General features: G+C 43.5%; 1 protein-coding gene across 1 annotated transcript in view; it reads left to right on the plus strand.

Annotated features, from left to right (window-relative positions):
* The first annotated feature begins 6,949 nt into the window (after nt 1-6,949).
* Nucleotides 6,950-22,000, plus strand: part of DYRK4 (dual specificity tyrosine phosphorylation regulated kinase 4) — a 47,735-nt gene continuing 32,684 nt past the window's right edge. Inside the window, exons 1-2 of the mRNA XM_077953313.1 lie at nt 6,950-7,183; nt 13,757-13,783. Coding sequence (XP_077809439.1) covers nt 7,097-7,183; nt 13,757-13,783 — 114 coding nt within the window. The 5' untranslated portion in view covers nt 6,950-7,096. The remainder of the gene's footprint in view (nt 7,184-13,756; nt 13,784-22,000) is intronic.

Raw genomic sequence — 22,000 nt, forward strand, 5'->3', positions numbered from 1 at the left:
AGACTCAAATTCAACCCAGCTCTTTCAGAAAGCTTCATTTGAATGTCTTTTCTGCCTGGACCAGACTGTGTGCTCCTCCAGGTCAACCTACTGTCATTCAATTACAAACTTCCCTTACTTTTCATGCTTTCCTACAATCTGGTGCAGAGTAAGCACTCAAAAAGTGTTTAGCTGATAAATGGATTTTGCCCAGAACTTTTGCTATGTACTTTTTTCTTTCCTTTTTTTTTTTTTTTTTTTTTTTTTTGAGACAGAGTCTCGCTCTGTCGCCAGGCTGGAGTGCAGTGGCGTAATCTTGGCTCACTGCAACCTCAGCCTCCCGGGTTCAAGCGATTCTCCTGCCTCAGCCTCCCAAGTAGCTGGGACTACAGGCGCGCACCACCACACCCCGCTACTTTTTGTATTTTTAGTAGAGACGGGGTTTCGCAATGTTGACCAGGATGGTCTTGATCTCTTGACCTCGTGATCCACCCGCCTCGGCCTCTCAAAGTGCTGGGATTATAGAAAAAATGTCTAAATAGAGACGGGGTGGGGGAGAGGGGGGTCTCACTACGTTGAGCAGTTTGGTCTCGAACTCCAGACCTCACGTGGTCTGCCTGGGCCTCCCAAAGTGCTGGGATTGCAGGTGTAAAACCACCGCGCCCTGCCAGAACTTTTGTGATGTAATTCTGATAACCACATGCTGTGCTTGAAGAAGGGGAGAGGAGGGAGAATTTCACGTGTCTGATCTGGGCAACCACCTTTAAGCTCTTTATGCTGAGATTTTGTTCAATTCTTGCCCTATGCTTTAAAGAACTGGGGCAAGAGAATGTGAGTGGGAGGACGAGAAGTATGTTCTTGAGGCTGCTACTCTGCAAGGTGGTTTGGGACCATAGCCCGAGTAAGCCCTTTCAGCTCCAGAGTCACAAAAAGGGCGGAAGCCGTTTCTATAGCGACGGGAGGAGGGCGTGGCCGTCCCTTGCACTCGGCTCGGCTCTCCCAGCCTCCCGCAGCGGCGGGCGGTCGGCGCCATCCTCATGCAGCTCCTCCCGCCGCCTACCCGCACCGGAACAAAGTAAGGGCTGCGGAGGCTGGTACTTCGCGTGCAGTCCGGCGCGAGTACGAGCCAGCTAGGGCCGACTGCGCTCTTTTAGGCCCCTCGAAGCTTCTGGTCGACGGGGTCGTGGGGGAGAATGAAAAGCGTGCGGAATGCAAGAGTAGACTGGGGAGTGTGGGTCAGAGAAAGAGAGAGAGACGCGGGGGATGGTGCACAGACAAGGAAAATACAGTTGTAGGTTTTGCGACGACTGCATCCCCGGAATCCAACATCGGTATACTTTTCTGTTAAGATGCTGTTGCATCGCTGACTCCAGCTGAGTGCAGGACAGGGAGCGAGGGGTTCTGAGGAACTCATCAGACCTACCTTGGAACTGTGCTCCCAGCCCTCACTGGGACGCGAGACTTTCTTCCTCCCTTTCTTTCTCTTCTTTGCTGCATGTCCTCTTGTCAGTCATAAGTGGGTCCACGACCACACGCCTCGCGTTGGTGAGGCTCTGGCAGGTATTACCCATGTTCCCACCTAGCCCATATGCCTGGGCACCTTTGTGCTCAACCACAGCCCAGCCCCTGACACAAAAGCACGCTAAGGTGTATGTAGATCACACACCCAGAGCTGCCGCTCTGAGGAAATTCCCAATATTAGCAAATCTTTCCTTAAAAAAGTGATGAACAGGCCGGGCGCGGTGGCTCAAGGCTGTAATCCCAGCACTTTGGGAGGCCGAGACGGGCGGATCACGAGGTCAGGAGATCGAGACCATCCTGGCTAACACGGTGAAACCCCGTCTCTACTAAAAAAATACAAAAAACTAGCCGGGCGAGATGGCGGGCGCCTGTAGTCCCAGCTACTCGGGAGGCTGAGGCAGGAGAATGGCATGAGCCGGGAGGCGGAGCTTGCAGTGAGCTGAGATCCATCCGGCCACTGCACTCCAGCCTGGGCGACAGAGCGAGACTCTGTCTCAAAAAAAAAAAAAAAAAAAAAAAAGTGATGAACGATGCACAGTTTGAGGGATTTTAAAGGCTGTTCTGTGACATTTGCTGCATTGGAAATGTCCAGCAGTCCCTCAGAGCTTAGGAAAATTGTGACCCCTCTGACATGTCTTAAGCAACCGACAGCATCATCAATATTAATTCAGGCTTCACTGTCCAGGCTTAAGTGGAGACTTGGCAAAAGCAGGAGGCCGTTTAGTGGATAAGTTCAAACGGTGGAAACAGCAAATGGAAATGTCCTTTGTCCTGCTTGAACGATTTAATCACCTACATGTGGTCGGTATGTAAAACCTAGGAGTTCTAAGAAATTTTTCAAACATGGACTCTACCTGATTGGTTCCGTTACTTAAATCTGTTGTTTCTCTTGTTTGTTTTGGTCCTTATGGAGAAAGCAGAGGTAAACCGGAAGGGACTCTAGCAGTCTGTCAGCCACTCTCCCCTGACTTTGCCCTCTCCAATTCCACATATTGTTGCCTACAATTTGACTAGAATGCCTAGTTCTCAAGCGTGTGGAGGACCCAGTTCTGGGAGTCAGTGGTTTTAGCTGGCTCTGAGCCCATCGTGAGTGTATTGTGATGGCTCCCAAAAGAGCAAATGCTGGTGGAGGCTGCATTAATAGAAAGGCAATGAGCACATCAAAGGACATGGTCTTGCTGCCTGACTTAGCAACAAGTAGAACATAATCCGGACTCTAGAAACTGTAGCTACTTTGAGATCATAAAAAACTAGAAAATAGGAACAACCACAAGGCAGGCGCTCTCTGTCAGGCCTGGATGTGCCATCACATGAAGACAGGTTTGAAAAAACTTCACAGAATGCCTGGAGATGAGGAGGTGCAGGGGAGAGAAAGCTTTTCTCTACTCAGCTTTTGAACATTCAAGAACTCTTGGGTAGAAAAGAGACAGATTTGTTCCTTAGTACTCTGCAGAGGATACCAAGGATCAGTGGAGGAAATTTTGCTCAATATAGTTTATTCTTCCAAGAAATACCAAGCACCAACCATCTGTAAATTAACAGTAGAGTGTGAAATGGGTTGCCTAGAAAAACAGTGCACTCGGTCATAGAAATATTCAAGTATAGACAGAGTGATTGTCAGGAATACCATAGAAAGAGGATTCTTTCCATGGGTGGGAAAATGGATGAAATGGTCTCCAAAACCTCTTCTAGCTCTTTAGAGTCTGGGAGTCCGTGAACCCTCAAAAGTTTCAGGGATATATGCAGAGGGTCCAAGGAATTCTCTTTGGCAGAAATGAGTGTGGCTTAAAATAGAGTCAGATCAAAGAAATAAGACCTAGTGTTCAATAAATCAGTAGAATGAAAATAGTAAACAATAATCTATTGTATATTTCAAAACAGCTAGTAGTGAATAATTTGAAGCCCTGACTTGATTATATATTATATAAATATAAATATATACATCTATTATGTATCAATTAAAAAATGAATGTAACTTAAGTTCATTAAAAACATTATCACCTGTTCACAGAATGCAAACGGAATCCCTGCAAACCCTACACTGCCACACTTTCTGCCCCAAAGACAGCCCCCAGGGCGTAAAGATCGAGCAACTGGCAATTGCAGTAGAAATACTAAAATCGTAACAGGTAAATGTCAAAAGACTTGTTTCCTTTCTGGATATTGAAGTACTCTACACATAGATAATGTATGTGTATTAATATAAAATACTATGCAGTGCAGTAAGGCTGGCACCTCTGTGGATCTGTCTTGCCCTTGAGACTTTGAACTCCTTGAAAACAAGGATTCTGTTTTATTTATGTCTGAATCCTCCATGCTTAGCACAGTAGCTGGCACGCAGTTGATGCTCTGGAATTTTTTGATGAATTAATCTATTTTAGATTTCTCTTCCTTCAGCAAATTTGTACCAAGTGTTCAATAGACAAGTCACTGTCCTTACCCCAAAAGGAATTTTTAAAAAATGCAGGCTCACCATCTGTGTCCCCGAAAGATTAACAATCAATATGAGACAAAAAATATATACACCTAAGATAATTAAGTTACGCGAAAGCTCTTGACCAAGTAAAAAAAATGAACTTCTAGGCAAACGCACCACTGAACGCTCAAGGAAAGAGAGGAAGGGGAAGGGGAACTCTGATCCGCATGTAAGATGGAAATGAGGATGGCCAAACTTTTGGTTTCAGTTCTCAAAGGAACATTCACTCTAGTTCTGAGCTGAGTTTACTGGTTATCTTCAATCCTTCGTGTAACAAGATACAAACGAAATATAAAAAGCATTTTAATTCTTTTCCACATAGTTCACCACATATTTTGAGGATAAAAAGGTAGCATTTGCAAAGGTTTGAGCAAGGGTTAAGTTGTACTGTTGGAAGCCAGAGTTCATGCATAAAATAAGAAAGGCATAAATTAGTCTTTAATAATCACAGAATTATCTAAGGGATGGCAAAGTTGGAATAAGTCACAACAGATTTTTTTTTTTTTTAGTCTGTCAGTATTTTTGTAGAATTAAAGAAACTTAGACCCTAAAGGGACTTTAGAAGTCATCTGGTCCAGTCTCATCATTTTGCAGGTGAGGAAACTGAGCACAGAGAGGACAAACGGCTCATTCAAAATCATGGCACTGTGTGTAAGGTGGCATTGAGACAAGACTCCACGATTCCTCAGCATTTCCTTCAGTGTTTGCTCCTTCTCTACCTCCAGAGCTGTCAGAGCTGAACAGAGGAAAGGGCTCCAGTTGTTTGGAAGATTTCACATTTATCTTTTTTTTTTTTTTAAGATGGAGTTTTGCTCTGTTGCCCAGGCTGGAGTGCAGTGGCGCGATCTCGGCTCACTGCAACCTCTGCCTCCTGGGTTCAAGAGATTCTCCTGCCTCAGCCTCCCGAGTAGCTGGGATTATAGGCATGAGCCACCGCGCACAGCTAACTTCTTTTGTATTTTTAGTAGAGACGGAGTTTCACCGTGTTGGCCAGGCTGATCTCGAATTCCTGACCTCAGATGATCCACCTGCCACGGCCTCCCAAAGTGCTGGGATTACAGGTGTGAGCCACCATACCTATCCCACATGTACTTTCATAGTCACCTACATCTCTGTGAAGTAAAGGAAGGCAACACTCGATGCAGAGTCTTGGCAGGAAAAATTGTTGTATTCGTTTTTGCCCAAAGTTGAGATTTTACAAATTCTATGTCCAGTTGGTGGCCAAAATTTCACCTGTTCTGTCTCCCAGGTCTTTCCCAAGTTCATACTTCTATCCTCACTGTCATTGCCTTGGTTGAGACTCTCATTCCCTCTTACCTAGACACCCAAAATGCCTTCCTAGTTCCTCCAAATCGTGCTTCATGATATTGCCAGAGAGATGGTACCAGAGTACACAGCTGATCTGCAGCCCAGGCTTAGCATAGCCACGTAGGTTCCAAGACTCCAACTTGGGCTATGGGACCCTTTACAACCTCATCTACCTCCCTGGCCCTCCACCAGCAATGTCCAAGGACAGTGCTCAAAATTTCTGGAAAAGACAATGTTCTTTCGCATTTATGTTATTTGTGTGTCCTCCTCCATCTGCCCTTGACACTCCCGCCTGCCCTGCTCATTCTTCAGAGATGGTTCTACCCTGCTCAAGCGTGAAGGCTTCCTCAGCTCCCCCAGCCGACTTAGTCAACACCTGCAAGCATGCTCTGGGAGCTGGTTGCACAAGCCTGTATTAATACATTGATCACATGCATTGTCATGATCTGCTTTCTTCTGTGTACCTCCTTTCCTGGATAAGGAGTTCTCTTTGAGGGCAGAGACCATGTCTGGTTTATCAGTGAAATTGTCTCAGCAAATGTTTATGGAAAGAAAGGAGAGAAGGAAGAAGTGAAACTATGATCATAAGCAGAGAAGTTACTGGTAATTTTTGTTTGCTTTTGTGCAGAATTTTTTCATATTGTATGTATGTGTGTGTATATTATAGTTAATGTTCCCACTTACCTCCCCCAGCCCTACTTCTTAGAGGTCACTATTATAGTTCACTTCTTCCAGATCTTTCAATACGCCTGTATAAAGACATGCAAGCATTGTGTTTTTTGTTAAATAAATATAGGATTATATTACACACATGTTCTACTGTTTTTGCTCAATACATTATGGGCACATATAAAGATCTACCTTATGTTTTAAATGACTGCATTATATTTCATAAAACATATGTGTGCCATGATTTTTTAACTTCCCTTTATGGACGAGTTCTGATTTTTTAATAGTTATGCCACAATACCTGGTAGCATGACTGTGTTAATCCTCTGAATACTTTCAGAGTTGTGGTGCCATCATCATTTATGTGGCGTCTGCAAGAGCCTGCCAGGGGAGTGATTTGCAGAAGCTGTGATAACATTTGCTTTGCTTCCTGTTCTGCCCCTGTTTCGTGTATTCTCGATTCCCTCGGCTCTTGGCTAAGGTTAGAAGCTGAAAAGGGACTTGCAGAGGACACAGAGCGAGCGGTTTCAGCAGGTGCTCTGCTAATGTAACAGGGAATGTGTGTGTCCTGAGACTCCTCTAAGACTCACCTTCCACTTGTAGAAATTATTGCTTACACTAGATTCCATGAATGTGTGCAAGGTTTTTTCTGTTTTGCAGTAAGTTAATTATTAACAGAACTGTGCTCTGAATGAAAAAGATGCAAACATGGCCAAATGAGAGTTAGAGGAAGTGTTTCTACCAATTGTCCCCCTTTTCTTTTTCTATAGGCATTAAACTGTCTAAGTAGCCCACGAATATGCCCATCTTGTAGGGGGATATTGTGTTTGTGGCAGAAGCATGAAGTTTACTTTCCAGTGAAGTAGGGGAAATGGTTTTTTCCGGCTTGGTTGTCTAAACTGCTAATCACCGGATTATCTCTTCCTCCTTCCCTGGCTTCTGTCTCTTGCTCTGACCTCCTGACCTCACATGACCATCAGAAGGAAGCAAGGGAGAAAGAGGGACCCTGCCCCTGCTTTTAAGCCTGTTGCCTTCTCTTCTTCAAACCTGCCTGCTTTCTTCTATCCCTGAGTGTGTGGGCCATTACTTAGATTTGACTCCTCCTGCCAATTTCTTTTTTACTTTCCCTCTTGCAGGACTCAAATGGATGCTAAAAAGCCAAGGAAATGCGATTTGACTCCCTTCCTGGTTTTGAAAGCAAGAAAGAAACAAAAGCTCACCTCTGTGAAGGTAAAGATCTTTGAATTTTCACTGGGGAAGAGAGGTATCATCGTGAGGACCTAGGGACTCAGGGCCCAGTGCTGATGGGTGTGCCCCAAGCGCCTCTGGGGACAGCGCAAAGGGAAAGGTGTGGAGGATCACGCTGATTGGCAGGGCCAAATCTGGGTGGGTGTGGAGGGAAAATCAGCAGACGGGCAAGGCCTTCATCTAACAGGTGAGCTGTATTCGAGAAGACCCTAGGTGAGTGCATACATGGTATCTTTCATTCTGCTCTATATATGTGGGATCCTACTGGAAGTGTCCTGGAATAGTTCAAGAACACTTCCAGAAAAGATCTGCTTTTTTCTTTTTTTTTTCCCCTTGGAGACGGAGTTTCACTCTTGTTGCCCAAGCTGGAGTGAAATGGTATGATCTCGGCTCACTGCAACCTCCGCCTCCTGGGTTCAAGCGATTCTCCTGCCTCAGCCTCCCAAGTAGCTGGGATTACAAGCGTGCGCCATCACGCTGAAGGGGTGGCCTGCCCCTCCACACCTGTGGGTGTTTCTTGTTAGGTGGAACGAGAGATTTAAGAAAAGAAATGAGACACAGAGACAAAGTATAGAGAAAGAAAAAGTGGGCCCAGGGGACCGCCGCTCAGCATACCAAGGACCCACGCCGGCACCGGTCTCTGAGTTCCCTTAGTATTTATTGATAATTATCTTTACCATCTTAGAAAAAAGGGAAGTAGCAGGATAATAGGATCATCGTAGGGAGAAGGTCAGCAGTAAGACATATGAATAAAGATCTCTGTGACATAAGTTTAAGGAAAAGTGCTGTGCCTTGATATGCATATGCAAACATCTTCATAAACCTTTTTAGTGCATAAAGAGCAGCATTGCGCTAGCAAGTCCCACCTTTCGCCCTAAGGCGGTTTTCTCCTTTCTCAGTAAACAGAACATACAATTGGGTTTTACACCGAGATGTTCCATTGCCCGGGGACGGGCAGGAGACAGATGCTTTTCTCTATCTCAACTGCCAACAACCGCCAAAAGGCCTTCTTTCCTCTTGTACTAGTCGTCCTCAGCACAGACCTTTCACGGGTGTCAGGCTGGGGGGCGATCAGGTCTTTCCCTTCCCACGAGGCCATATTTCAGACCATCACATGGGGAGAAACCTTGGACAATACCTAGCTTTCCTAGGCAGAGGTCCCTGCAACCTTTGGCAATGTACGTGTCCCTGGGTACTTGAGATTAAGAGAATGGTGATGACTTTTAACCAGCAAGCTGCCTTCAGGCACTTGTTTAACAAAGCACACCCTGCACAGCCCAAAATCCTTTAAACCTTGAGTCACCACAGCACATGTCTCTTGCAAGGACAAGGTTGGGGGTAGGGTCACAGATTAACAGCATCTCAAATACAGAACAAAATGGAGTCTCTTATGTCTACCACTTTCTATATAGACACAGTAACAGTCTGATCTTTCTTTCTTTTCCCCACAACGCCTGGCTACTTTTTGTATTTTTAGTAGAGACAGGGTTTCTTCATGTTGTTCAGGCTGGTCTCAAACTCCTGACTTCAAGTGATCCACCTGCCTCGGCCTCCCAAAGTGCTGGGATTACAGGCGTGAGCCAACGTGCCGGGCCAAGATCTGCTTTTTTTCTAATACAGACATGGTGTCTTTCCTTTCACTCTGCCTCAAAAACTAGTAAAATGCCACTGCACTGAAGTTAAAATTGTGATGGGATGACTTTGTCATAACCATCTATGGGATCAACTTCTAAATCAGGTGTATTTTAAAAATCTAACACCACTCAGTTTGCATTTCTTAGTGTGTTCAAAAGATCATATTGTTTGGGGTCTTTGTCCTGAAAGTTTGTAGCAAACTTCAGCCCAAAGCATTCAGGTTTGACTTCTGAATCCTGCCTACATCATTGATTGGGAGAACTGGAGTTCAGCAGCCTAACCCAAGGCCTAGCAAAAATGGTCCTCCTGTAAATCACATACACTTCCTTAAAATTATGACTTTAGGTTTCCTCTTCCAAGCGCTGTTCCTGATTTAACTCTAGTGTTGTCCCCCTTGGGATTATAACTCATACAAATGGGCCCTAATGCAGAGTCCTTTGCTCCACCCCGCTACCCGTGCCATTAACACATATAACAAAACACGTTTATTTTGCAGTTTATAGGTGCAATTTTTAATACCTAAAACAAATTTATTTTGATAAAATAAAAATTACTGTAAAATATTTGAAATAATAAATCTCCAGCAAAACATGGTAATATAATAAAGATGGCATTCTTTTCAAATGTTAAAATATGATGCAAACAGAACAATCTTGGTTATGATTTTATTTTAGCAAAATCATCATGAGGTTTGCAACTTGCACATTTATTTATTTATTTATTTATTTAGAGACAGAGCCTCGCTCTGTCGCCCAGGCTGGAGTGCAGTGGCATGACCTCGGCTCACTGCAAGCTCCGCCTCCCAGGTTCACGCCATTCTCCTGCCTCAGCCTCCCGAGTAGCTGGGACTACAGGCGCCCGCCACCACGCCCGGCTAATTTTTTGTTTTTTTATTAGAGATGGGGTTTCACCATGTTAGCCAGGATGGTCTCGATCTCCTGACCTCGTGATCCCCCCGCCTCGGCCTCCCAAAGTGCTGGGATTATAGGCGTGAGCCACCACGCCCCGCCGCAACGTGCACGTTTTTAAGCTGCTTGAGCGCACATTTATTGAGTGCTGAGGTGACTCACACATGCCTTAGCAGCAAGTGCTATTTTATCCCCAATTTTACAGAGGGGAAAATTGATATACAAGCAAGGCCAATTAGCCCATGGTCATAATGCCAGTGAGTGGAGGACAGAATTCAAACCCATATTCTTTTTAAATTGTTATTTAAAAAATTTTTGAAAGTAGAGACAGGGTCTTGCTATGTTACCCAGGCTGGTTTCAAATTCCTGGGCTCAAGCCATCCTCCCACTTCAGCCTCTCGAACTGCTGGGATTACAGGTGTGAGTCGCCACACCCGACCAAATCCCTATTCTTAACCACTCTCTTCCATGCCTCTCTGTTGCATAATGATAGCTCTGTTAAATGTTGTCCTGTAAAGTTCCTTACACCTTACACATTTCAATGAAGTTTAAAGAAAGCAAACTCTGTTGCAGTTACAATGACAGGAATTGTCAAAAATAAAATAAGTTTGGGGCGTGATGATTCACACCTGTAATCTTAGCACGTGGGAGGCTGAGGTAGGAGGATCACTTGAGCCTGGGAGTTTGAGACCAGCCTGGGTAACATAGCAAGACCCCGTCTCTACAAGTAATAATAATGATGATAATAAATTAGCTGGGTGTGGTAGTGCATGCCTGTAGTCCCAGCTGCTTGGGAGCCTGAGGTAGTAGGATCGCTTGAGCCCAGGAGGTTGAGGCTGCAGTGAGCCGTGCTTGCACCAGCCACTGCATCGCCCTGGGCAACAGAAGAAAACCCTGTCTCAAAATAAAATAAGGGCCGGGCGCGGTGGCTCACGCCTGTAATCCCAGCACTTTGGGAGGCCGAGACGGGCGGATCACGAGGTCAGGAGATCGAGACCATCCTGGCTAACACGGTGAAACCCCGTCTCTACTAAAAATACAAAAAAATTAGCCGGGCGTGGTGGCGGCGCCTGTAGTTCCAGCTACTCGGGAGGCTGAGGCAGGAGAATGGCGTAAACCCGGGAGGCGGAGCTTGCAGTGAGCTGAGATCCGGCCACTGCACTCCAGCCTGGGCGACAGAGTGAGACTCCGTCTCAAAAAAAAAAATAAATAAAATAAATAAATAAATAAATAAAATAGGATTAAAAAAGTCACATTCAAAATCAATTTGATTATGTTGTATTTTACAATAATTACTGGCAAATTCACAATGTCATTTAAAAATACTCTTGAAACTTAAAACTACTGTCTTTGTATTGCCAGTTGTTCTGATGGGGCTTAAATAAATGTCTTTTCAACATCTATTGGTTTTCCTCAACGGACTTCTCATCCAGTTGAATTTAATAGGTTTTAGGAAGGAAATGCAAACAATTCAGTAACTGGCTTCTGCACGTGAAGTCTTGGGTTTCAGTGGACAGTTATGATACTAATTGGAGAAAGAAAATGAATTGTATGAATTATAATCCCTTCATCTAAAAAAAAACACTGAAGAAGAGAGAGCTGTGGATCTTACGATGCCTACTGCCCCAAGCAGGTGTTGAGAGGGCAACTTAAATATTTAAATAAATTAATCATAATTTATGTTTTTCACAACATTTAAAATTATAGATTATAAGTATAATATTTATAATAATCAAGTATTCACATATTTTAATATGGGTCCTGGTAACATTTCAGCCAAGGGAAATTTTAAAATGTGACTTCACCTGACTTTAAGACAATAGTGTGGATCTCTCTCTCTCTCTCTAGTAATCTGGAGTTCTTTTCAGATGCCCTATTCATTGGACTAACACGGGGTAGAACCTTGATGCCAGTGGAGGGCCCCTATCCTTTCTGCTCAGCTGGCAAGGATCAAAGAACTCTCAGGAAAATGCTCCGTGTTGCATTTCTCGGAACTGCCGGCAGGGGGAAAAGAGGCCCTTTGGTCCTCAGTCATCTCACCCAGTAGGCTGGAGGACATCTGGCTTTTCTGCATCTCAGCGTTGCCTCAGCTGGTTTCTGGGACTCAAGGAGCTAGCTGAGCTCCAGGATCACAGGTTAGGCTATACCAGGAAGAGAACCTGGGAGAGAGTCCTAGGGATGGAAGCTGGTAATTTAGGATATTACATTACGATCTCCCCGACAGCCACAGGATGCTACAAAGCACATCCAGAATTATACTGAAGACACATTTCTAGTTTCAGCACCGAAAGCACAGGTACTTTTTCTCTGTTAATTTCTTAGAGCCTTTCAATCATTCCCTTGCTGAATATCACCTCCTGAGAGAGGCTTTCCTTCCCCTCCCTTTCTAATGACAAATCTGTTTGCTTACTCGTTTGTTGTCTCTCCTGCCCTCCAGAACTGCGTCGTCCGATATGGTGGCCCTTGGCACGTGGCCCCTGGCATGTGTCCTACTGGGGGTGTGCTGTGAGTGTCAGATATGCACCAGATTCCAAACACTTGGTGTGAAAACAATAAATGTCAAATGATGTATTAGTAATTTTTGTAGTTGGGTTTATATTTTGTCATATTGTATCGTATTTTATTTATATCATATTGATATAAATATACATTTTATCGTATGCCCTTTAATGCGTCAATACAGTTGTAAAATAATTTTATATTGTTTATGTGTTAAAATAGTATTTTGAATATAACGTGTTAAATAAAACACATTATTAAAATTAATTTCATCTGTTTCTTTTTATCTCTTTAATGTGGCTACCAGAAAATTTAAAACGATACTCATGACTCACATGATGTTTCTATTGGATAGTGCTGGTCTAGAATGGAGACTGCACAATGGCAAAGGTTTATTGGACTGGCTCAGTGCCAGCTCCCTAGAACTTAGGTCAGTGCCTCTCACAGACTAGCACTTGATGTGTCCTTGTGGAATAAAAACTAGGAGTGTCTTTATTCATTTGTTTCCTCTACAAATATTTACTGTCGACTCGTTTCAGACATTGTTCTAGGGGCTAGCGATGCAGTGGAGAATAAAACAGGCCACAAAACTCTCATAAAGCTTAAAATTGGGCTTCTTTGTAGGAAGATCAGATGTTTTGATTAAATGCTGAGAATGGTAATGACTCACCTTCATTTTCCCTGGCAGTTAAAGCGTTGGAACTGAATAGACCAGTGGTTCTTAGCCTTGTTTGTGTATTGGGAACACCCGGGGAAGTTTTAAACACTACTGAGATCAGAATCTTTAGGGGTCATGGACATTTTTTTAAAAGTTCTTTTCTATCGTGTGGGGACAGGTGTCCATTTCATCACCAGCTGTGAGACCTCAGTTAGGACATTTTGCTGTTTGTGAACCTGGAATAATTGTTCCTATATCCCCTGATTGCAGTGGTATTAAACGAGGTAAGAGAACGTGAGCTCTCCGGCTGGCAAATGTTGGAAGCCCAATAAATACTGGTTGCTTTTATCTTCCGTCTCTCCATTTAACAGAAAGGGGCTTCCTGTAACAGACGGGCTTATCAATGAGTGTCACACAGTGGAAGAGGATATCCGAGGGTCATTCACTGTCTCGTTTCCGTGTCTCATCAGCACTTCCTATACCAAAAGCAGGAACAAAACCAAACCCTGATCTGACCATTTGGTGTTGGGCAAAGGAATGGAAATCAGTCCAAGCTGAAGAGCAAGCAAGCAGCAGAGATGTTAATTGCTAGTTCTGTCTGGGTCTTCAGGGTGGCACAGTATTATTTACGGTAATGCATTCACCTGTTAAATACAAATGGAAGACCTAAACTAGAAGAACTTGTAATGATCATTGCAAGTTAACATTAAAACGTTTAAAATGTAACCATAAGCAGCCAATCTAGAATCAGTGGCTCAATGAAGATAGGCATTTACTTCTATATAATATCTACATTTGGAATGGATTTGGGGCCCTGAAGGAGAGTTTTACATACTTTCCCCCATTCTTTCCTAGGGCCCCACTCTTTCTGAGATCTACATGGTAAGTACCAGTTCCTTTGTTCTGCGTGTTCATTGGTGCTTTAATTTCTAATAAAAGAAAGGAGAACAGAGATTTGAAATTACCTTTGGTTTCTGGCAAAGGAATGTGAAGTGAGCAGGAACTGGCGGATGGGGGACATGTCTCTGAGTACAAGAATTAATCAGAGCAATGATAGTTTTATTGAAAGCTTCTTCAGGCCATGACAAATAGAGTATCAGTTTGACGTTGGAGGTGGGGATAAGGAGATGTTGGGAATGCAATCCCCGCTGTCCCGGTGTGTGTTATAGCAGTGTTTATTTGCTTCTTTCAACAATGTTGAGGGGGTCATCACCTCCATTTTACGGAGGAGGAAACTGAGATCTAAAGAGATTTATATAGCAAGGCACCTGAAGTCATTCTGGGAATAAAAGCTGAAATCAGGATTCAGATTTCATTCTGTAATTCATGAATGCTTTTCAAGAAACACCTTTTATTATTAATTGTTGAGTACATATAAAATAATATTAAAGAAATATGTGTAAAGTATAAAGAATGATACTACAATACAATGATTACCCTTGTGTGTACCCAACACAAGGTTTTAAGAAAGCAGTCCCAGTCCCAGGCCCGATGTGGTGGCTCACGCCTGTAATCCCAGCACTTTGAGAGGCCAAGGCAGGTGGATCATGAGGTCAGGAGATGGAGACCATCCTGACTAACACAGTGAAACCCTGTCTCTAGTAAAAATACAAAAAATTAGCTGTGTGTGGTGGCATGTGCCTTTAGTCCCAGCTACTCGGGAGGCTGAGGCAGGAGAATGGCGTGAACCCGGGAGGCGGAGGTTGCAGTAAACCGAGATTGCACCACCGCACTTGGCCTGGGCGACAGAGCGAGACTCCATCTAAAAACAAAACAAAAAAAAAAGAAAGCAGTCCCATGTGTGTCCCTCCCCATTGCATCTTGTCCTGTTCATTGTTCCCTCTGAGATAACTACTCTCTTGAGTTTTGCATCTATTATTCCACTAATTTTCTTTATCTGTTTCTAAACCTTCTAAACTATGTATTGGCTCATTTTGCGTGTTTTTTTTTAAACATACATGGAATCATACTGTTGAGTGTTCTTCTGCAACTTGCTTTTTATGCTCAGTGCTAAGCCAGCGTACACTGGTATAACATTTGGCTGGCTTTCACGGGATTGATTAGGCCTCTTCTGATTGATCATTACCTGTGCCCCGAGTCTTCAAATACTATGAATATCACCTTTGTTCTAGGAACACTGGTTATCAATTAATTTAACTGCCATGTTTTGTTATACAGGAACACCACATTTTTTTAAATCAGTTTTACAATTAACGGACATTTTGTTTTTTCTTGTGTGTTTGCTATTTATTTATTTTTTATTGAAATTTTTTTTCTTTTTTTTTAGACACAGTCTTGCTTCGTCACCCAGGCTGGAGTGCAGTGGCGCGATCTCGGCTCACTGCAGCCTCCACCTCCAGGGTTCAAGTGATTCTTGTGCCTCAGTCTCCCCAGTAGCTGGGATTACAGGTGCATGCCACCATGCCCAACTAATTTTTATATTTTTAGTAGAAACGGGGTTTCACCAGGTTGGCCAGGCTGGTCTCTCAAACTCCTGACCTCGAGTGATCCACCAGCCTCGGCATCGCAAAGTGCTGGGAATATAGGCGTGAGCCACTGTGCCTGGCCATGTTTGCTATTGAAAATGATGCTGCTATGGGCATTCTTGGGCATATTTCTCAGTGCGTCTGTATAAGGGCATTTCTAAGGTATCTTCCCAGGAGGGGAACTGCTGGGTAACAGGATATGTGAATGCGTAACTTTACCAGGTAATGACAGTTTTCCAAAACATTGGTGCAAATGTACCTTGTCACCAGCAGTGTGCACTCATTTCAGTCATTCCACATCCTTTTTTTTTTTTTTTTTTTTGAGACGGAGTCTCGCTCTGCCGCCCAGGCTGGAGTGCAGTGGCCGGATCTCAGCTCACTGCAAGCTCCGCCTCCCGGGTTCACGCCATTCTCCTGCCTCAGCCTCCCGAGTAGCTGGGACTACAGGCGCCCGCCACCGTGCCCGGCTAGTTTTTTGTATTTTTTAGTAGAGACGGGGTTTCACCGTGTTAGCCAGGATGGTCTTGATCTCCTGACCTCGTGATCCGCCCATCTCGGCCTCCCAAAGTGCTGGGATTACAGGGTTGAGCCACCGCGCCCGGCCTCCACATCCTTTTTATTACCTGATATGTGTGACTTTTTAGTTTGCCAATTTGCTAACAATAATTTTTTTTTTTTTTTGAGATGGAGTCTTGCTCTGTCACCCAGGCTGGAATGCAGTGGCATGATCTTGGCTCACCTCACAGGATAGTTTCAGTGACCTAAAAATACCCCACTGTCCATCTAGTCATCCCTTCCCCCCACAACAAAACCCCTGGCAACCACTCTTTTCACTGTTGCCTTAGTTTTGCCTTTTCTAGAATATTGTATCGTTGGAATAATGCAGTGTGTTGCCTTTTCAGACTGGCTTTTTTTCATTTAGCAATAATGTCCTCCATGTCTTTTCGTGGCTTGATAGCTTATTTCCCTTTATCAGTGAGTAATACCGCACTGTACGGGTGTAACTATCAGTGAGTAATACCGCACAGTACGGGTGTAACTATCAGTGAGTAATACCGCACTGTACGGGTGTAACTATCAGTGAGTAATACCGCACTGTACGGGTGTAACTATCAGTGAGTAATACCGCACTGTACGGGTGTAACTATCAGTGAGTAATACCGCACTGTACGGGTGTAACTATCAGTGAGTAATACCGCACTGTACGGGTGTAACTATCAGTGAGTAATACCGCACTGTACGGGTGTAACTATCAGTGAGTAATACCGCACTGTACGGGTGTAACTATCAGTGAGTAATACTGCACTGTACGGGTGTACCAGTTTGTTTATCCATTCACTGACTGAAGGACAATTTGGTTGCTTCCAATTTTTTAGCAGTTATAAATAAGTCTGCTATAAGCATTCATGTGTAGGTTTTTATGTGGACACACATTTTTTAGTTCATTTGGGTGAACCAAGGAGCATGATTGCTGGATTGTATGTTAAGGCTACATTTAGCTTCATAAGAAACTGCTACACTGCCTTCCAAACAAGCTGTACCATTCTGCCTTCTCACCAACAATGAATAAGAATCCTTGTTATGCCACCTCCTTGCCAGCATTTGGTGTGTCAAAGTGTGGTTTTGGACATTCTAGTAGGTGTGTAGTGGCATCTCATTGTTTTAATTTGCAATTGCCTAACAACATAATATTGAGCATCTTTTCATATGCATATTTGACATCGATATATCTTATTTGGAGAGCTGGTGTTTATTCAGATATTTTGCTAATTTTTAATTGGATTGCTTTCTTATTGTTGAATTTTAAGAGTTCTTTGTATACTTAGGCACAATCCCTTCTCAGGTATGTGTTTTGCACATATTTTCTACCAGTCCGTGGTTTCTCTTTTCGTTTTCTTAACAAAGTCTTTTGCAAAGAAGTTTTAATTTTAATGAAGCCCAGTGTACCCATTTTTTTTTCCGTCATGATCGTGCTTTTTTATTGTGGCTTAAAAGTCATTACTGAACTGAAGGTCACCTAGATTTTCTTCTATGTCATCTTCTAGAAGTTTTATAGTTTTGTGATTTCTTTTTAGGTCTATGAACCATTTTGAGTTAATCTTTGTGGAAGGTATAAGGTCTGTGTCTAGATTAATTTTTTTTACATTGGTGTCCAATTGTGCCAGCACTGTTTTTGTTTGTTTGTTTGTGATAGGTCTTGCTATTTTCCCAGGCAGGTCTCAAACTCATGACCTCACGTGATCCTCTGGCCTCAGCCTCCTTGAGTAATTGGGACTACAGGTGTGCGCCACCATGCTGGGCTTAGTACTATTTGTGGAAGAGATGCCTTTCTCCATTGAATTGATTTTGCTCCTTTGTCAATGATCAGTTGACTATGTTTGAGTGGGTCTATTTATGGGGCCTCTATTTGTTCCATTGAACTATTTGTCTATTCTTTCTTCAGTGCCACACTGACTTGATTGCTGTAGCTTTATTAGTAAGTCTTGAGGTTGGGCCATCCGTCCTCTAACTTTAGTGTTCTTCAGTTTTGTGTTGGCTATTCTAGGTCTTTTCTTTTTCCATATGAATTTTAGAATCAGTTTGTTGATGTCCATAAAATAACTTGCTGGGATTCTGATTGGGATTGTGTTGAATCTACAGATTAAGTTGGGAAGAACTAATATCTTAATGATATTTAGTGTTCCTATCATGAACATGGAAAATATCTCAATTTATATAGATCCTCTTTGATTTCTTCAGTCAGAGTTTTGTAGTTTTTCTCAGATGGATCTCATACATATTTTATCATACTTATAGTTAAGTATTTCAATTTCTCGGGAGTGTTAATGTAAATGGTATTGCACTTTTAATTTTAAATTCCAATGGTTCATTTCTGGTATATAAGAGAGCAACTGACTTTTGTATATTAATGTCTTCTATCCTGCAGCTTTTATATAATCTTGGGTTTTCTGTTTACTTGCTTTATGTTGTTTTTAGATAAACAGAAGTAATTAATTAAAGGCAGGTAAACTTATGGTATGCACTTTTTGTCTTAATAAATCATTCCCTACTCTGGGTTATACAGGTATTGCCTTCTACAAGTTTCATAATTTTCCTTTCATCAGTTCTGAAAAATTATTCTAGCCATTTTGTCATTATCTCTTTCGGATTCTTTCTCTTCTTCTGAAACTCTAAATGTACGTTAAACCTTGTTTTATCCTCTGTGTCTATCATCTCTGACCAGATTTTTTATCTCTTTGTCTCTTTGTGTTTGCTGCTTAATTTCTTCAAACCTGTCTTTTCCAGTTCATTCATGCCCTCTTTGGCTGTGTATAATATGTTATTAAGCCCGTTCATTTGGTTTTTAATTTCAACTGTTATAGTTTTTAGTTTTGAAAGTTCTAATTTGTTCATTTTTAAATCTGTTGTGTTATTTGCATGGAGTCTTACACTTTACTCACATTTTTAGGCTCTTTAGTTTCTTTAAGCAAGTTATGCATAATTTATAAGTTGTACTGGATAATTCCAATATTTGGATATTATATTTGGAAATACAAGTATTTGGAAATATTGGGGGGGATCTGATTCTGGTGTTTATAGTTTTTGCTAATTCTCACCCACAGCACCGTGTTGTCTTGCACCTTTTAACTTTTTACTAGTCGTGTTTTGTGGAAAAGGCAGCTCTACCTGAGAGAGTATGAATGGTTTGCCAAGGCCACACAGCCAGCAAGCGGCAGAGGAGGAATGCCAGTCAAAATCTGTCCGACTCTGAAGTCTGTGTCCTTTTCTCTATTCCTGTGGGGCCTAATGACCCTTGACGGATGGACTTTTATGAATCATCCCATATGTGATTACTGAGAACCAAGCATTGCTTTTGGTGCTGGGATACAAAAATAAACAATGCACATCTCCTTCTTTCAGAATATGCACAATCTAATGGGAGCATAAACCACAAATGCGCCGGGCGCGGTGGCTCACGCCTGTAATCCCAACACTTTGGGAGGCCGAAGTGTGTGGATCCCGAGGTCAAGAGATCGAGACCATCCTGGCCAACATGGTGAAACCCCATCTCTACTAAAAATACAAAAATTAGCTGAGCGTGGTGGGTGCGCCCTGTAGTCCCAGCTACTCAAGAGACTGAGGCAGGAGAATCACTTGAACCCATGAGGCGGAGGTTGCAGTAAGCCGAGATCGCGCCGTTGCACTCCAGCCTGGCGACAGAGCGAGATTCCTTCTCAAAATGATAATAATAATCATGATAATAATAATGATAAATAAAAATAAAAAATAAAACACACAATGGCCAAGTGACACTGAGGCATGGGAGTGCTCTGATGCAGGTAGAAGCAGTTCTCTGGGAGCCTAGACAAAGTTTTCTTAAGCCATTGGCTGATGCCCAGTGTACCATCTCATGCTTCACTGACATGCCAGTCACTTTGGTACTGTCGCATGGCACGAGTTACAGGGTTCTTTATTCATATTTTCGTCTAAATGACTCATTCCCCCTGGAGTTATGCAAGGAGGCTGCATGTGGACTGGAGGGAGGGCATTTCAGGCAGAAGAAATAACATATACAAAAGCAGGCAAAGGCATGCTATCTAAATCAATAGAAATAGAGCCTTAGAAATTATCTGTTCAAACCCTCCTACATGATGCATAAATCCACTTTATATTATAGGGAATTTAGTGCCTAATTTATAGAATAAATGCTTGCTTTCTGAATGTCTCCACTGTCAACTGAATTCAGGCACTATCAGAATAAAAGCATGATCTTATTGTTAATTAGAGACCTTTGGCGGGGAAGTACTTTATAATCCCTTGTCACCTGGTTTCCTGGCAGAACACAAAGAGGTCAGAGGAGATCACTGGGTGGCAGCATGAGACAGTAAAACGACGCTAGAGGGCTTACGTTCTAGACGAGCTTGCTGCTGTTAATTGTGTTATCTTGGACAAGTCACTTGGATAACCTTTGCCTCTCTTTCTCCATTTGTAAATTGAGGGCATTATACTACACATGCCCTAAGGTCACATTCAGCAACATGATTTACCAAGGTGCATTTAACAGAAGTGCAGAAAACAAAGCATCTCCCCAAGGCCCTGCACTGAATGCATCAGAAATTGACTCCAGCTGTCTCGACCTCCAGGCTCTTGCCCTTCCTCAAGGATGGCAGGGCCTCGTCTTTCCACCTCTGGCAGGGACAGAGCTGGTGGGTAGGACCCCAGGGAGGCTACTACATGAGTGAGAAGAAAATCTGGTCCTCCCAAGAGGCCGGCCACATTCATCCCCCTAATGAGTCTCAGGGGTGCAGCTGTAGCTGTCGGTGTGATCTGGAGGTGGCTCCTCCCTATCTAGGCATCCTGGGCTTCCTTATGCACAGCAAAGGGGCTTTAAGGGCAAACTCTAAGCTTCAAATGGCAACAGGAGAGATGCTGTGATTTGTTCGAGGTCTGTAGCAGCCAGGGTAGCTGAATCCCTTAGTTGGGGACCCTTAGGAGCCCAGCCACCTCCCTCCCTCCCTCCTTCCCTCCCAGTTCTTTGTGATGCTCTGCCGAGCCTGATTGTCTTAACTAGTTGCATTCTGCAGAAAATCCCCAGAGTTTCTTTCTCTCTTCTGTCCGCCCCCTGCTTCCCGGCGTGAATGCATTTATTTTTAACTCCGTAGTTCTGGCCTCTGGGAAGGGATGACAGAGCCTGTAAAGGAGAAGCTGTGAGCTGATATCACAGAAGTTGAGCTTCATTTGCCCATCAAACCGCCAGGCACTTGGGGATTTTTTTTTTTTTTAACGGGAAAGAGGAAGAGACAAGGAGGAGTCAGCTGAGAAAACAGGAAAATCGCCTGTGAAGTATGACTGAGGTGGGATGATGTGATGGAGGTGTGACTTTCTGAAAAGGCTGGGTGGCCTGAGTCTTGCAGAGAGTCCAGTCGCTATCTTCCCTGAACTGTCCAGATGAGGAGATCCAGCATTCGGTCCAAGGTAATAAGATAAGCCAGTGCCTCTGGAGTTCCGCTGTAATTAGCTCTAAATAGGGACCAGTCCTATTATCCTTTGGGTCTTGGCGTGAAAGGGCAGGACATACACTCCCCTGCGGTCCTTGGGTAAACGGAGCTTTATACCCAAGGTGAGAGAGGCTGTGCTTGCTGGGGGTCAGGGCCTGACGTGATGACAAGGCAGAATAGAGGGGAAGGCAGAGCACCTAGGGACAAGACACTGAAGTGGGACATGGGACTGGGAATTCCACCCTTCAGGGGACCTCTTTCATCCACTCTGACACGGAGATTACACGGTCAGGTCAGTGCGATTTGTAATGGGAACAGGCTTCTGCCAGACAGGTTCTTCTTTCCTACCATGAACCATCTCTTGTCTCCTTTGAGTAGCGATGCATTTATTTGGAACAAAGCACTTCCTTTTCCAGGTATTCTCTTGGAAATTGCGGTTGCCTTTGAGAGGGGGCATGAGCGGAGAAGATTCTCTGGTGTGAATTCGCTAATTAGAGACTTTTCTTCCAAAAGAAGGGCGGGGGAGCAGGGCAGCACGGTTTCCTGGTGGGAACAGAAGCCACTAGGAGCAAGGAATGAGGCTAGAACAGGGCAAGGGTGGACTGGCCACCAGGAGGGGGAAGGACTGAATTCAA

The sequence above is a fragment of the Macaca mulatta genome, chromosome 11 (genome assembly GCF_049350105.2).
Source record: "Macaca mulatta isolate MMU2019108-1 chromosome 11, T2T-MMU8v2.0, whole genome shotgun sequence".
NCBI lineage: Eukaryota > Metazoa > Chordata > Mammalia > Primates > Cercopithecidae > Macaca > Macaca mulatta.